The sequence below is a fragment of the Sinocyclocheilus anshuiensis genome, unplaced genomic scaffold, assembly GCF_001515605.1.
Source record: "Sinocyclocheilus anshuiensis isolate Anshui unplaced genomic scaffold, SAMN03320099.WGS_v1.1 scaffold1083, whole genome shotgun sequence".
Taxonomy (NCBI): domain Eukaryota; kingdom Metazoa; phylum Chordata; class Actinopteri; order Cypriniformes; family Cyprinidae; genus Sinocyclocheilus; species Sinocyclocheilus anshuiensis.
In genome coordinates this window covers 316,270-329,564 of record NW_015544206.1, presented here as the reverse complement: position 1 = coordinate 329,564, position 13,295 = coordinate 316,270, and the positions used below count along the sequence as shown (strand labels likewise).

Here is a 13,295-nt window from a genome sequence, read left to right as displayed (position 1 = left end):
GCACTGAATTAAAGTAACAGCGCATTGTTTGCTGTAAATATGAACATGGATTGACACGAAAATGCAGTGGTTATACCATAAATGCCTATAATTAAAGTCTACTGTGTTTCAAAGTGAACACACAAGCTATGGCTTTTTGGCTAGGTTTAAAGGAAAAGAGCACTTTCAGATAAACAAGGCAATAATAGATGGCACTCGTGGAGGTAGCAAAACAGTTTTTTCTTTATGAACCGCAGTATTGCTTGTAATAAAGAATTAAATGCAAAAGAAAAGGCATTAGAGCTGACTGTTTATGTCAGTGGTACGTTTTAATTTAGAATGTTTGTGATAATGTAAGAAAAGTACTTTGAACATTTTGCCAATTGCTTGAACAACTTATTATATAAATCTAGAAGTAAATGCAAAAGTAAAAAAAAAAAAGAATAATGTGTTTCTTATATTTATTGCGTTTAAACATATCTATGAAAGATTGTATTACTGGACTGTGTAAAACAAGAATTACAATGCCGAAGAAGCAATGTAATAAAGAATTAAATGCAAAAGAAAAGGCATTAGAGCTGACTGTTTATGTCAGTGGTACGTTTTAATTTAGAATGTTTGTGTACCGCACATGGACTGCATACGCACTGCAAACGGAGTATGTGTGAACCCGGTGTAAAAGGCCGCCTCACAGCTCACGAAATCAGGCGTAAAGTGAATAAGGCTGTGTGTAAGCTGTTGTGCAACAATTTAACGATTGTCAAAACAAAAAATGTAGTGTATGATCAAATATTTAGGTGAGATAAATATATATTTTGAAAAACCCCTCAAATTAAAAAAATCCCCTCTCACAAGAGTCACCTAAAAGAGGAATTAATTTTCAAAAATTAAATTTAAGCCCTGAATAAATGTCTAAAAATCTTGATTGGATCATCACTATAAATAATTCTATATGATAAAAAGAAGGCTTTAAAAAGATCGGTATCGGTGATCGTATCGGCAGATACTGCTTTCTGTGATCGGCGATCGGCCTCAAAAATCCTGATCGGAGCACCCCTACCTTTAATACAGTTAAACCAGCACATGTCTCGTCAAGAGAAACAATTTCACAAATTTGTAATAATTTAATGATGACAAATGATACATATGAAAAAGTATGTCAGAAATACTTTCACATTTTCACATCGCATACATGTATTCACAATTTTCTCCAAAGAATATTTGAAATACTGATTTTTTCTATTGACAAGGATGTCAGTAGATTTTGGAAATGGCACAACCTCTGTTCTGTTTTTTTAACCAAGCAGGTTCGGTAATCTGAAAAACGAATAAAAGTCAGTTGTTATGTATCCTCCAAATCTTTATAAAAGCCAGACATTAAGCTTGTCAGTCCTCAAAATCGTATTATTCCAAGTTAACTTGCACTCTAAAAAGTGCTGGGTTAAATACATCCCAGTGCTGGGTAAAATGTGGACAAACTCAACGATTGGATTGTTTTCAACCAACAGTTGGGTTAAATGTTTAACCCAACCTTCTGGGCAGTAACCCAAATGCTGGGTCAAAACAACCCAATCGCTGGGCTTGTCTATATTTTACCCAGCACTGGGTTGTATTTAACCCAGCATTTTTAAGAGTGTAGTCTGTTTGCATTTGAATATCTGTACTGAAAAGCTTGTTGCCCTTGCAGCTTGAAGTTGCGACACAGTTTGGTGATTATGAGGTCAGTGAGATTGGCATGACTGAATGGTGCAATCTCTTTCTAGTGGTCCGACAAGCCATGTGCGCCCCACCTGATCCCATGGGACGGAATTCATGGGTGGACGCAACAAGAGCTAAAGGAAAGACTTTTTCAGGAGATAATGTGCAATCTGGACAAGGGCAAAGTATGAATTTTGCTTGTACATCTAAATGTAATGCAAATGCTTCAATTGAAAGACTTTTGCATGCCATTTGCTCACAGTTTCTAGGGTAGGGCAACTGTAAAGAACAGAAATGTTGCTATTTAACTACATTACCATTCAAAAGCTTTGGGCTGGTGAGATTTATGTAATGTTTTTAAAAGAAGTCTGTTATTCTCACCAAGGCTGCATTTATTTGGTTAAATGAAATAAAAAGAGTAAAATTGAGTGAAAAAAGTTAATATTATTACAATTTAAATTTTTTTTAATAATAAGTAATTTATTCCTGTGATTTGCACAGCTGAATTTTCTGCATCATTACTCCAGTCTTCAGGGTCACATGATCCTTCAGAAATCATTGAGATCCTATTATAGTTTTTATTAATATTAAATTATAATTTTTCTTTTCATTTCTATATAGTTTTATATTAACTTTTGCTCTAGTTTTAGTTTTTTAGTGCATTAGGTTAACCTAAAGAAAAATAAGAAATGTTGAAAACTAGATGAAATAAAATATATATTTTTAAATATTATATTATTATAAAATATTTTTTATATATTTTTTTGTTTCAGATAATGTTTACTTCAAGTAAAAAAAAATAAATATTTTTTTTTTACTGGTTTTAGTTTTAACTAACTATAATAACCTTGATGCTGACATGGAGCTCAAGAAACATTTTTATCAGGATTCTTTTATGAATAGAAAGATTTGAAAGAACAACATTTAATTTAAATGAAAATCTTCTGTGACATTATAAGTGTCTTTACTGTCACTTTTGATCAATTTAATGCATTCTTGCTGTATGAAAGTATTAATTTGTCAAAAAAAAAACAACACTTTTGAATGCTGTAGAAATAGTTCACCCAAAAAGCAAACATTTGTTTAATCTTTTATTAGGAAAGTCATACTGGTTTCGAACACTATAAAGGAGACTATCTCAGTACAATAATTAATAAAACAATTTTGTTCCTGTCAACACGGTTTCTCATTCATTAGCCAGACTCTGATCTTGTTTGTTTGTTCTTTTGTCCACAGATGTGGGAGAAGGCCATCGAGATGGCAAAACAACTTGTTAAACTTCATGAAAACCAAATGTTTGATTTCATAGAGCTCAGTCAACTGCTGGTAAGACAGACGTGTCAGAATTCCCTATTGTTTCTTTGTTAATGTGATCTGAAGGTAACACCACAGACAAACCTCCCCTGAGTTTCTGCGAGAGCAGTAGACGCTCTGTGATGTACAAACATTTTAGTGAGACAAACCTTCAGCTCGTCTCGTTTCACACGCTTCATATTTATTCATATTTTGGGCCGGTAACTCATAACCCTGTCTGCTGGGTAGCAGCCGTCACTCTGCACAGGAAATAAAAATGGCAATTTGCAAGCAAGGGGAGGAAGGAAACTCTGGTGTGATAACAGCTACTGTAGCAGTTACACACTCTGTTCTCAGTTCTGCCCTTGGCTCTATGAAGTTCTCACTTGGCAGCTGCCTTCAATTAAGTCGGAGAACTTTGCTGTTGGTGCCGATGAATTGGGTGGACAATTGCTTTCAGCTTTTCCTTGTCCTGTGGTTCATAAAATGTACAAGTTAATTTCCTTATTTCTTCTCTGATTTGAAATTGTATAGCAAAAAAGGAATGTACAGAAAACCGCCATAACTTAAAGGGATAGTTCACCCAAAAATGGAAGATCTGTCATTTAATAACCCTCATGTTGCTCAAAATGTTGATTCTCCTGCAGAAAACAGAAGATATTTTGAAGATAGTTGCTAACCAAACAGATAGTTTCTGTTCCCATTGACTTTCATTGTATTTTTCCTCCATACGGTCTTCAATCAATCATTAATTCAATCATTAAAGACAGTAAAGACATTTATAATGTTACAAAAGATTCTAATTCAAATCAATGCTTTCTATTCATCAAAGAATCCTGAAAAGTAAAATGTGTCACGGTTTCCACATAAATATGAAGCAGAACAAAAATGTTTTCAACACTGATAATAATAAAAACCATTATTAATGATTGAGCACCAATAATAACCGATCAAAATAGATCAGCAAATCAGCATATTAGAATGATTTCTGAAGGATCATGTGACACTGAAGACTGGAGTAATGATGCTGAAAATTCAGCTTTTCATCACAGGAATAAATTACATTTTAAAATATATTTAAACAGAAAACAGTTATTGTAATTTGAAATAATATTTCACAATATTACTGTTTTTATTGTATTTTTTAATAAATAAATGCAGCCTTGGTGAGCAGAAGAGACTTCTTTCAAAACATTAACAAATCTTAATATTTCCAAACTTTTGATTGGTAGTGTATATATATATATATATAAAATATATAAATAAATATATAAATCTATTTCAGCTTCATTTCAATTAGTGAGTGAATCAAACCCTGAAAACTCTCCGACGTAACTTACTTGTTCACACACACATTGAAACAGATTTGAGAGCTGCAGTGAAGGAATTACAATAGTGCCACATCTGTGAGGTCAAAGTCAGAGAGTCACATTTACACAAAAGGGTTCTAGGGACTTAAAGGTTAATCATGTCCACTTATGAATAAATATATAGGACAAAATTACAGGCTGTTGTGTGACCTAGAAATTGGGTGAAATGATTCACAGAATCTCAGGAACATTCAAAATGATTGCCATTAATTACATTTCTTCAGGGTTGCCATAATTAAAAAGTGTTACATGGTATCAGAAGCATTATTTTTAGGGTTGTAAGAACAATTTCGACAATTTGAACGTTTTTTAATGTCTGCTGAGACCTTGATTATTATTAACCTCTTAAAATAAGCTACTAAAAGGATCATGGTTGTTGGTCTTTCCAAGTGAAGAACCAAAGGTTAAGTGCTTTGATCAAAGGCTCTATGGGGGCAGATAACAGTAATTGAAGTTGACTGAAGCTTTTGTGTTAGCAGGATTACGTGCAATAGGGGTCAAACTAGTTATGCATTTGTCAATTAATTAACTAACAGAAATGGATGAAAATTGGCAATAATGGTGGATATTTTGACTTGAAGCTGTCAAATGACTTCATAGGAATTGCAATGCGGTTCACAAGCATGATAAACTCATTCACCTACATTGCATGGATAAGAGCGTCGTGAACACACATAAACCTCTCATTTTATGTCGTAGGGGTTTGAAATGACATGAGGGTGAGCAAATGATGACAGTGTTTTTGTTTTTGGCTGAACTACTCCTTTTATGCTTGACTTTTAAATGCCTCAACTGCAAAGTCAAATGTAAAAACAGCAGTTGTTTTTGTACACAGAAACAGCAGGCGCAGTATTATGAGAACATCATGCACGCAATGAGACCCCAGCCGGAATATTTCGCAGTGGGATACTATGGACAAGGTTTCCCATCCTTCCTTAGGGTGAGTGAATTTTGCATTTTATTTAAATGGCTTTAATGAAACCGGAATGAGGGATACAATTTTCAAACCATAACTTGGAGAGTGGTTCCTCCATTTGGTGCACAAATGTCTAATTTTCTGTTGTTTATGCGGTGTGAAATCTGAAAACTGTGGATTAAATGGTGACACAAACATGCTGGCAGGGTCGGCTCGATGCTGGGCATTTCAACATCAAGCATTGCCAATGGAAAACAGATATTTTGATTACAGCTCTCCCCAAAGAGCTCTCTGAGTAATTGGGTTTTAACAAGAAAATAATACTTTTGTTTTCACAGTCAGGGGTTTGGAAAGCCTGGTGCTACACTTTTACAGATACAAGAGCCCCTTAGATGTCTAAAAAAATGAAAGGCTTTCTTCAATCTTTATTGGTTGTGCATGCATATCAAGCCATGGATATCACTCGAGTAGAGGAAGAAGCCAGCATATTTATAGATAGAAGTTGCAGGAGAACATGTGGTCATTCATACGGTCTTCATCAGTTTTTTCTCGACATACTCTGCCTGTTCCAAACAGAACAAAATGTTCATTTACCGTGGTAAAGAGTATGAGTGGCTGGAGGACTTCAGTTTGAAGCTCTTGAAGTCTCAGTTTCCCAATGCAGTGAAGATGACCAGCACATCGCCCCCTGGTGACAACATCTGTAACTCTCCTGGTCAACGTATCCTTGACTCTTAGCCCAGCAAAATACTGACATTGTAGGCCAAATTGTGTCAAATATTTAGATTTATTTTTATGTGAAATTATTTTTATTCATTTTATTTTTATGTGAAATTATTTTTATTCTTTTTGTAATTTATTTATTTAAAACGTTTACTATTATACACTAATGTTCAACAGTTTTCTGGTCAGTATTTTTTTTTTAAAGAAATTAATGTTTTTATTCAGAAAGGATGTATTAAATTGATCAAAAGTGACAGTAAAGACTTTTATCATAAAATAATATCATGCTGTTCTTTTTGAACTTTCTATTCATCAAAGAGTCTTGAAAAAATGTATCACATTCAACATATTTTTCTACAAAAATATGGAGCAGCACAACTGCTTTCAACAGATAATGTTTCTTGAGCAGCAAATCAGTATATTATAATGATTTCTGAAGGATCATGTGACACTGAAGACTGGAGTAATGATGCTGAAAATTCAGCTTTGCATTACAGGAATTAATTACAATTTGAGGTATATTAAAACAGAAAACAGCTTTTTAAAAATTGTAATATTTCGTAATATTACTGTTTTTACTATACTTTGATCAAATAAATGCAGCCTTGTTGAGCATAAGAGACTAATTTCAAAAGCATTAAAAAAACAAACCTTTAAATGTTACTGTATATTTACATACATACATATTTAGATTTGTGATGGATAGAATGTAAAGGTTGTATAACTTGATTGTATAAAATATGGCGGTAAAAATTGTATAAATTTGAAAGTATTTAAATACTTGAGACACCTTTAAAGTGTCTGAATGTCATTGCATTGGATTAAAAATATCAAAGCAAGTGGCCTTTATTTTAAAAGATAATCGCACTTTAAAACAAAACACAGAAACACAGATTTCACAGAAATGTTTAGTTGCTACTTGCCTTTGTTTTGTTATAAAACGGATTGTTCTGGTCCTTGATTCTGATTGGTTGAGCCTCGTTCAAAGCTGTTGTAAATTGCTCTACAAACATACACCTTTGTTTACATTTGTGTGTTGCTCGGCAACCACTTTGTTGGAACCACAACCATTTCTGAGGAACTACATTGTTTGGTGGAAGAATAATGTTTTTATGAATATCATTACACTTCATTTGCTCTGTTTTATTCTGTGAAACCTTACTACGTATATGGAATAACCGTTTTATAAAAGCAGTAAGCCCTGTGAAGCCGTGGTTTACAGTGAATTTATAACAGCTAAGGGGGTCACTCTGCTTCACGTCGTGCCTAACTACGCCCCTTAGCTGTTATAAATTCACTGTAAACCACGGCTTCTTGGGGCTTATTGCTTTATTATATAATGCAGTAACAGTTGTTACTCTTTTATAACTACTGTACATTTAAAATCACCTTTTCTGCAAACCGTTTTAAGATCTAGAGATCCAAAATGATGCAGTGAAGTTTTTACATCCAGTACTCATTAAAATGCTTGCTTTGACCTCCTGACCCCAAACGTGTGAATGGTAGTATTTGTGCTTCAAATTACACAAGTACAGTGTCCGAATGCTTTTTGGGGCCAAATGACAGGAATGTGAAGAGTTTTCTACCCTTAATCAATTCTCCAAAGATATTCAGTGTTTTACGGTGAAGCCTGTCTTAAACTTATCTTCACAGTTCAAGGACAAGGAACTTCCTGAACAAATCCTCAAGTATGAATTCACACACTTGTCACCATTAAAATCTCTTATAAATAATGCTGTTGTAGATCTTCTGTTGTTTTCTCAGTTATTACAGGACAAACGAGGTGGAAAAGTTCCAATATTCAAGACCATTCAGGAAAGGAGAAAAAGATCCTGACAATGAGTTTGCTGTGAGTTATGATTTATATTGTTGGTGTTATCGCATACAGGCATGAAAACATTGAACAAATATTGAAGTGCGGCGGTTGACCGATAAGGCAGATGAGGATAATTAGGGTGCGTGAAAAAGCGGATTTCAGATTAAACTTGGCTGATATTTTTCTTATAATATTGTTGACATTATATACACATTTTAGCACGTCTCAGTCGAAACTGTTGAGCGAGCGTCAGTTTGAAGTGTCAGACTCAAACCCGCGAGTGAATGGGTGATGGTTTTCATCAATATTGTTTGTGACCTGCAAAGGAAATGAATGCAGAGATCCCAGTCATGACAAACCTGAAATCTGCATCTGAAAAAGTTATTTCCAAATTTTAAAGAAATAATTCAAAAGCATCACAATGTTATTTGCTTTCAAACTGTAAAAAATAAAACAAAGTCTTATGCATATTGTTCAATGTGCCCTTTTCCATATAATGTGTACAAATGGTGATTTTTATGGCAAAGCTCCAATAAGGATGAATAAATAAGTAAACGTACAAGCAAACAAACAAATAAATACATAAACTCTTTATATTTCTAGTTTCTGCTCAGTGTTAAGATACTTAATTGCACAAAAAAAAAAACATTTTAAATACAGTCTTTGATCAATTTTTCCAAATCCGATACTCACACAAAAACATGGAAATTCTTTGATCATGAGATTTATGAAACTTTCTTAATAATACAAAATAAAATATGAACCATTATCACCATACTTGAGAATTTCATGATATCGGACCCCATTGTGCCCTTGATCAAAGAATGGAAATACCAGCTATTAATATCCTTTTGGTCATGGTCCTTTCAGAGGTTTCTAGTATTTAAGAGGTAAATAACCAAGGGCAAAGCAATCATTTAAAATGTTCAGTTTGTCACCTCCTGATGATAATAATGAATTCAATACCTAATAACTATTTTAAAAGAAAGTGGATGCTCGCTAACACTGAAGAATTGCCAATAAAATTGAATGTTGTTGTGATTCTGTGAACCATTTCACTAGCTTTCTTCACAAGAGCCTGTAATTCATCCCTATATAATTATTCATAAATGGAGATGATTAACCTTCAGATCTTGGAACCCCTCTGTGTAAATGTGGCTCTCTGTCTTTGACCTCACAGACTATGTGGATCGAAAGGAGCACCTATATTACGGCGTACCGCTTCCCAGGAATCCTCAAGTGGTTTGAAGTGAAATCCATGTCTGTGGTGAGTTACTAAAACTGTCTTTTTTTTTTTTTTTCAAATGTGTCTATGAACAAAAATACAGATTTTAAAGACAACATGATATCAAAATGAATCCTATTCACTTTCTTCACAAAAGTACCTTATTTTGCTAATTTCATCATTGCATGTTACTGTCTTTGTAATCATTCGTCAAATTGTAATGACTTTTTCTGCCTCTGCAATAATATTTCTGCTGATGTAATGATATTCCAGTCTCTAGTTATGCTCTTTTATGTCTTTCTCATAAGTGTACACTTTTAAAAGTTTGCTGTCTTTTTTCTTGTAATTACTATTGTTTTTTTATTAAAAAAAGGTAATAGTTAATTTTATTAATTTTGTTAAAGAATCCAACAGAACAATACAAAATAATTACATTATTTTATATTGTATATATATATATATATTTTGCAGTTATCAGTAATGTAATAATATTTAATATGACAAAATGTTTAGCAAGGCTGCATTTATTTAATCAAACATAAAAAAACAGTAATATTGTTAAATATTATTACCATTTAAAATGACTCTTTGCTATTTGAATATATTTTAAAATGTATTGTATTCCTGTGATGCAAAACTGAATTTTTAGCATCATTACTCCTGTCTTCGGTGTCATATGATCCTTCAGAAAGCATTCTCATATGCTGATTTGCTGCTCGTGAAACACATCAACAATCAAATCAATAAAATTTATTTACTGTATAACGCATTACAGTAATCAAGATGTGAAGAAATAAAAGCATGAATTACTTTCACTAGATCACTGAAAGATAAGACAGATTTGAGTTGTGATATTTCTCAGCTGAAAGAAAATATTCTTCACAAATGAATTAATTTGTCTGTCAAACTTTAACTCTGTGTCAAAAATAAAACCCAAATTCTTAACACAAGTATGCAAATTGGATGAGAAAGGACCTAGACTTGTTGCTTTATGTTTTGCATGGTTACTAGGGCCAAATATAATAATTTCTGTCTTTTTCTCATTTAACTGAAGAAAGTTAGTATTCATCCAGCAGTTTACATCTTCTAGACATTCAAAGAGTGATTTAACACATGTATCATCTCCAGACTTTATAGGCAAATACATCTGGGTATCGCTAGCATAAAAGTGGTATGATATACTATATTTCTTAAAAATTGTACCAAGAGGAAGCATATATAATGAAAATAACACTGGTCCCAAAATAGAACCTTGAGGGATCCCATAGGTAATAGAAACTACTGATGACGAAAAGTTTCCAGTTTTAACATAAAAGGATTTATTTTGAAGATAAGAGGCAAACCGACTTAGGCAGTTCCTTGGATGCCCAAATGACACTTTAAACGTTCAAGTAGGATAGTATGGTCAATTGTATTAAATGCTGAGCTAAGATCCAGCAGAACTAAGGCAACATTGCTAGCAGAATCAGTTTTTAATAAAAGGGCATTAAGCTACTCTAACGAGCTGATTCAAATGTTTTCTAAAATGTTAGATAAGAATAGATATTGGCTGAAAATTATTTAGATTTGCAGGATCTAGACCAGGCTTTTTAAGAAGGGGCTGGACAACCGGATGCTTAAGGCATAAAGGAACACAACCATTAGTCAGACTGCAATTTATAATAGAAAGAATGCTTTGTCCAATAGTATCTATAAACTTGACAAAGAGTTTGGGGGGAAGAACATCACTTGATGAGGAAGTAGCTTTTAAATGTGCAAAATTATAAATGTTTTACTGTTACTTTTGATCAGTTAATGTACCTTTGCTTAATAAAACTATTACTTTCTTTAAAAAAACAGGTAGTCTACAATCAGATTTTATAATCATAATCAGTCTAATGTTGTCAATCATTTGTAGGAAGAGATCAGCCCTTTGGACAATGCCATAGAAACCATGGAGCTGGCCAATGAGAAGCTGAGTAATCTGGTGCAGCAGCAGGCGTGTGACCGCTCTCTTGCTGTGCACCCCCTCTCCATGATGCTCAATGGAATCGTGGACCCGGCTGTCATGGGTGGCTTTTCCAACTATGAGAAGGTTAGTCTTTCTCCTCTTCTGCTGCTTCTATTAATTTTTAAGCAAAATAAATCAAGCCCAAATCAAGCTATCCACCTGATAATACTGGCTGAATCAGTCAGATGTGCTCCACAGTTGCTCTGTACCTTTTCTCCAGGTCAGATATGAAAAATTGATGTGCCTCGAGGCTTTAGGTCTGCTGGAGCACAAGCTGATATTAATTGAAATTTTTGTTTCGCCCCTCAGGCGTTTTTCACAGAGGCCTACATGAAGAAGAACCCCGACCACCTGGAACGCATTGAAGTCTTAAAACACCTGATCGCATTGCAGGTGACACTTCTGCAGATCTGTATTGTGTTTAAAGCTTTACACAATACAGTATATACACAGAGGTGTGGGAGATAGCACTAAAATGTTATACTATGGTAGCTGTGTGTATCAAAATAGATTAGTGAAAAATGGCTTATACACTATTGTTTAAATGTTTGTGGTCAGTAAGATTTTTTAAATGTTTTTGAAACAAGTCTCTTATGCTCACCATATTTCATAACAAATACAGCAAAATCAGTAATATTGTGAAATATTATAGCAGCTTGAAACATGTTTTTTTTTTATATATATATATATTGTAAAGTGTAATTTATTCCTGTGATGTGAAGCTGAATTTTCAGCATCACTACTCCAGTCTTCAGTGTTCGATTCTTTAGAAATCATTCTAATATGCTGATATGCTGCTGATATGTTTTTTTCATATTTAAATCAGCTACTGTAAAAGCACCAAAGTCTTAAATTCATTTGAGTGTTACATTTTTAATTTTCAAAATGCTTTAATGTCTGTTTCCTCTCAGATCCCGCTGCTTGATGAAGGGATCCGGATCCATGGAGAGAAATCCACGGAGCAGCTCAAGCCCCTTCACAACAGACTTGTCACCTGCTTCCAGGACCTGCGTGCTAAAGTGGAGAAACTCTACGGTGTCATTACTCTAGTGAGTCTGACGGATTCGACTCTAAAGAAGGGATTTGTGAGAGACAGACTGAGGGTTTGCAGTTTCTGGGAGGAAATGTTTCAGATCTGAGGAAGTGATTCATATGAAATATTGTCTAACAATTTCTTTGAAGGAGTTTTGAAATCAGCTAAGACAACACAAGGTTCAGTTTCGTGAGACTGTAGACTGCATGAGGGAGGGCAGACTTGCTCTGTCTGTGTGTGTCAGGTTTTTGCTATATTTGCAGGTTTATTTGGTCCCCACAAACATAGTAAAACCTGCACTTTTTAGTCTCTTTGATTAAGTTTGGTCCCCAAAAGGAAAAATATCTAAAGTTTGTCATTGTTTTGATGTTAAAATACTTTCTCCCATCCCAGGTTATATGCAGAGACAGCTACAAGCAGTTCTTATTAGATGGCACACAACACATCCCTTAGTTTTTGCCTAAAATGCAAGCATGAATTAATATTAAAATCAGACTTGTTGTGCAGAAGCATGCTACAGTATGCTTTACTTGGAAATTTTTACTCTAAGTAAAAAATCCCACATACTTACACTACAGTTCAAAAGTTTAAAGTTAAGATTTTTAAATTTTTCTAAAATATTTTCTTATGCTCACTTCATTAACTCATTGACTCATGACTTAATTTATGTAATTAAAAATCTAATAAAAACAGTAATATTGTGAAATATCATTACAATTTAAAATAACTGTCTTCCATTATAATGTATTTTAAAATGTAATTTATTCCTGTGATGCAAAGCTGAATTTTCAGCAGCCAGTCTTCAGTGTCACATGATCCTTCAGAGATCATTCTAAAATGCTGATTTGCTACTTAAGTAAACATTTCTTATTATCATCAATGTTGTTCTGCTTAATATTTTGATGAAACGGTGATAAAAAAAAATTCCCAGGTTTCTTTAATGAATAGAACGTTTAAAAAAAAAGCATTTATTTGAAACAGAAATATTTAGTAACATTAAAAATGTTTCTTTGTTAATTTACTATCTTTAGACCAGTTTAATGCATCCTTGCTGAATAAACATTCTATTGTATTGCATTGCATTGCATTCTATTCTATTCTATTCTATTCTATTCTATTTCTAAATACTGGCAAATTCACATTTATGAATGCTGAAAGTTCAAAGATAGATTTTAGGTTTGAGTTGATTTACACTATAAGTCAGTGAGATCCACGCCAGGCCCATGATATTTATATATATATATATATATAT

General features: G+C 33.5%; 1 protein-coding gene across 1 annotated transcript in view; it reads left to right on the top strand.

The window, feature by feature from the left end:
• Positions 1-13,295, top strand: part of LOC107696915 (dedicator of cytokinesis protein 5-like) — a 71,452-nt gene that overhangs the window by 45,272 nt on the left and 12,885 nt on the right. The window contains exons 37-46 of the mRNA XM_016497486.1: positions 1,743-1,862; positions 2,914-3,003; positions 5,176-5,280; positions 5,833-5,977; positions 7,586-7,667; positions 7,744-7,828; positions 8,976-9,062; positions 10,918-11,094; positions 11,320-11,403; positions 11,922-12,059. Coding sequence (XP_016352972.1) covers positions 1,743-1,862; positions 2,914-3,003; positions 5,176-5,280; positions 5,833-5,977; positions 7,586-7,667; positions 7,744-7,828; positions 8,976-9,062; positions 10,918-11,094; positions 11,320-11,403; positions 11,922-12,059 — 1,113 coding nt within the window. The remainder of the gene's footprint in view (positions 1-1,742; positions 1,863-2,913; positions 3,004-5,175; positions 5,281-5,832; positions 5,978-7,585; positions 7,668-7,743; positions 7,829-8,975; positions 9,063-10,917; positions 11,095-11,319; positions 11,404-11,921; positions 12,060-13,295) is intronic.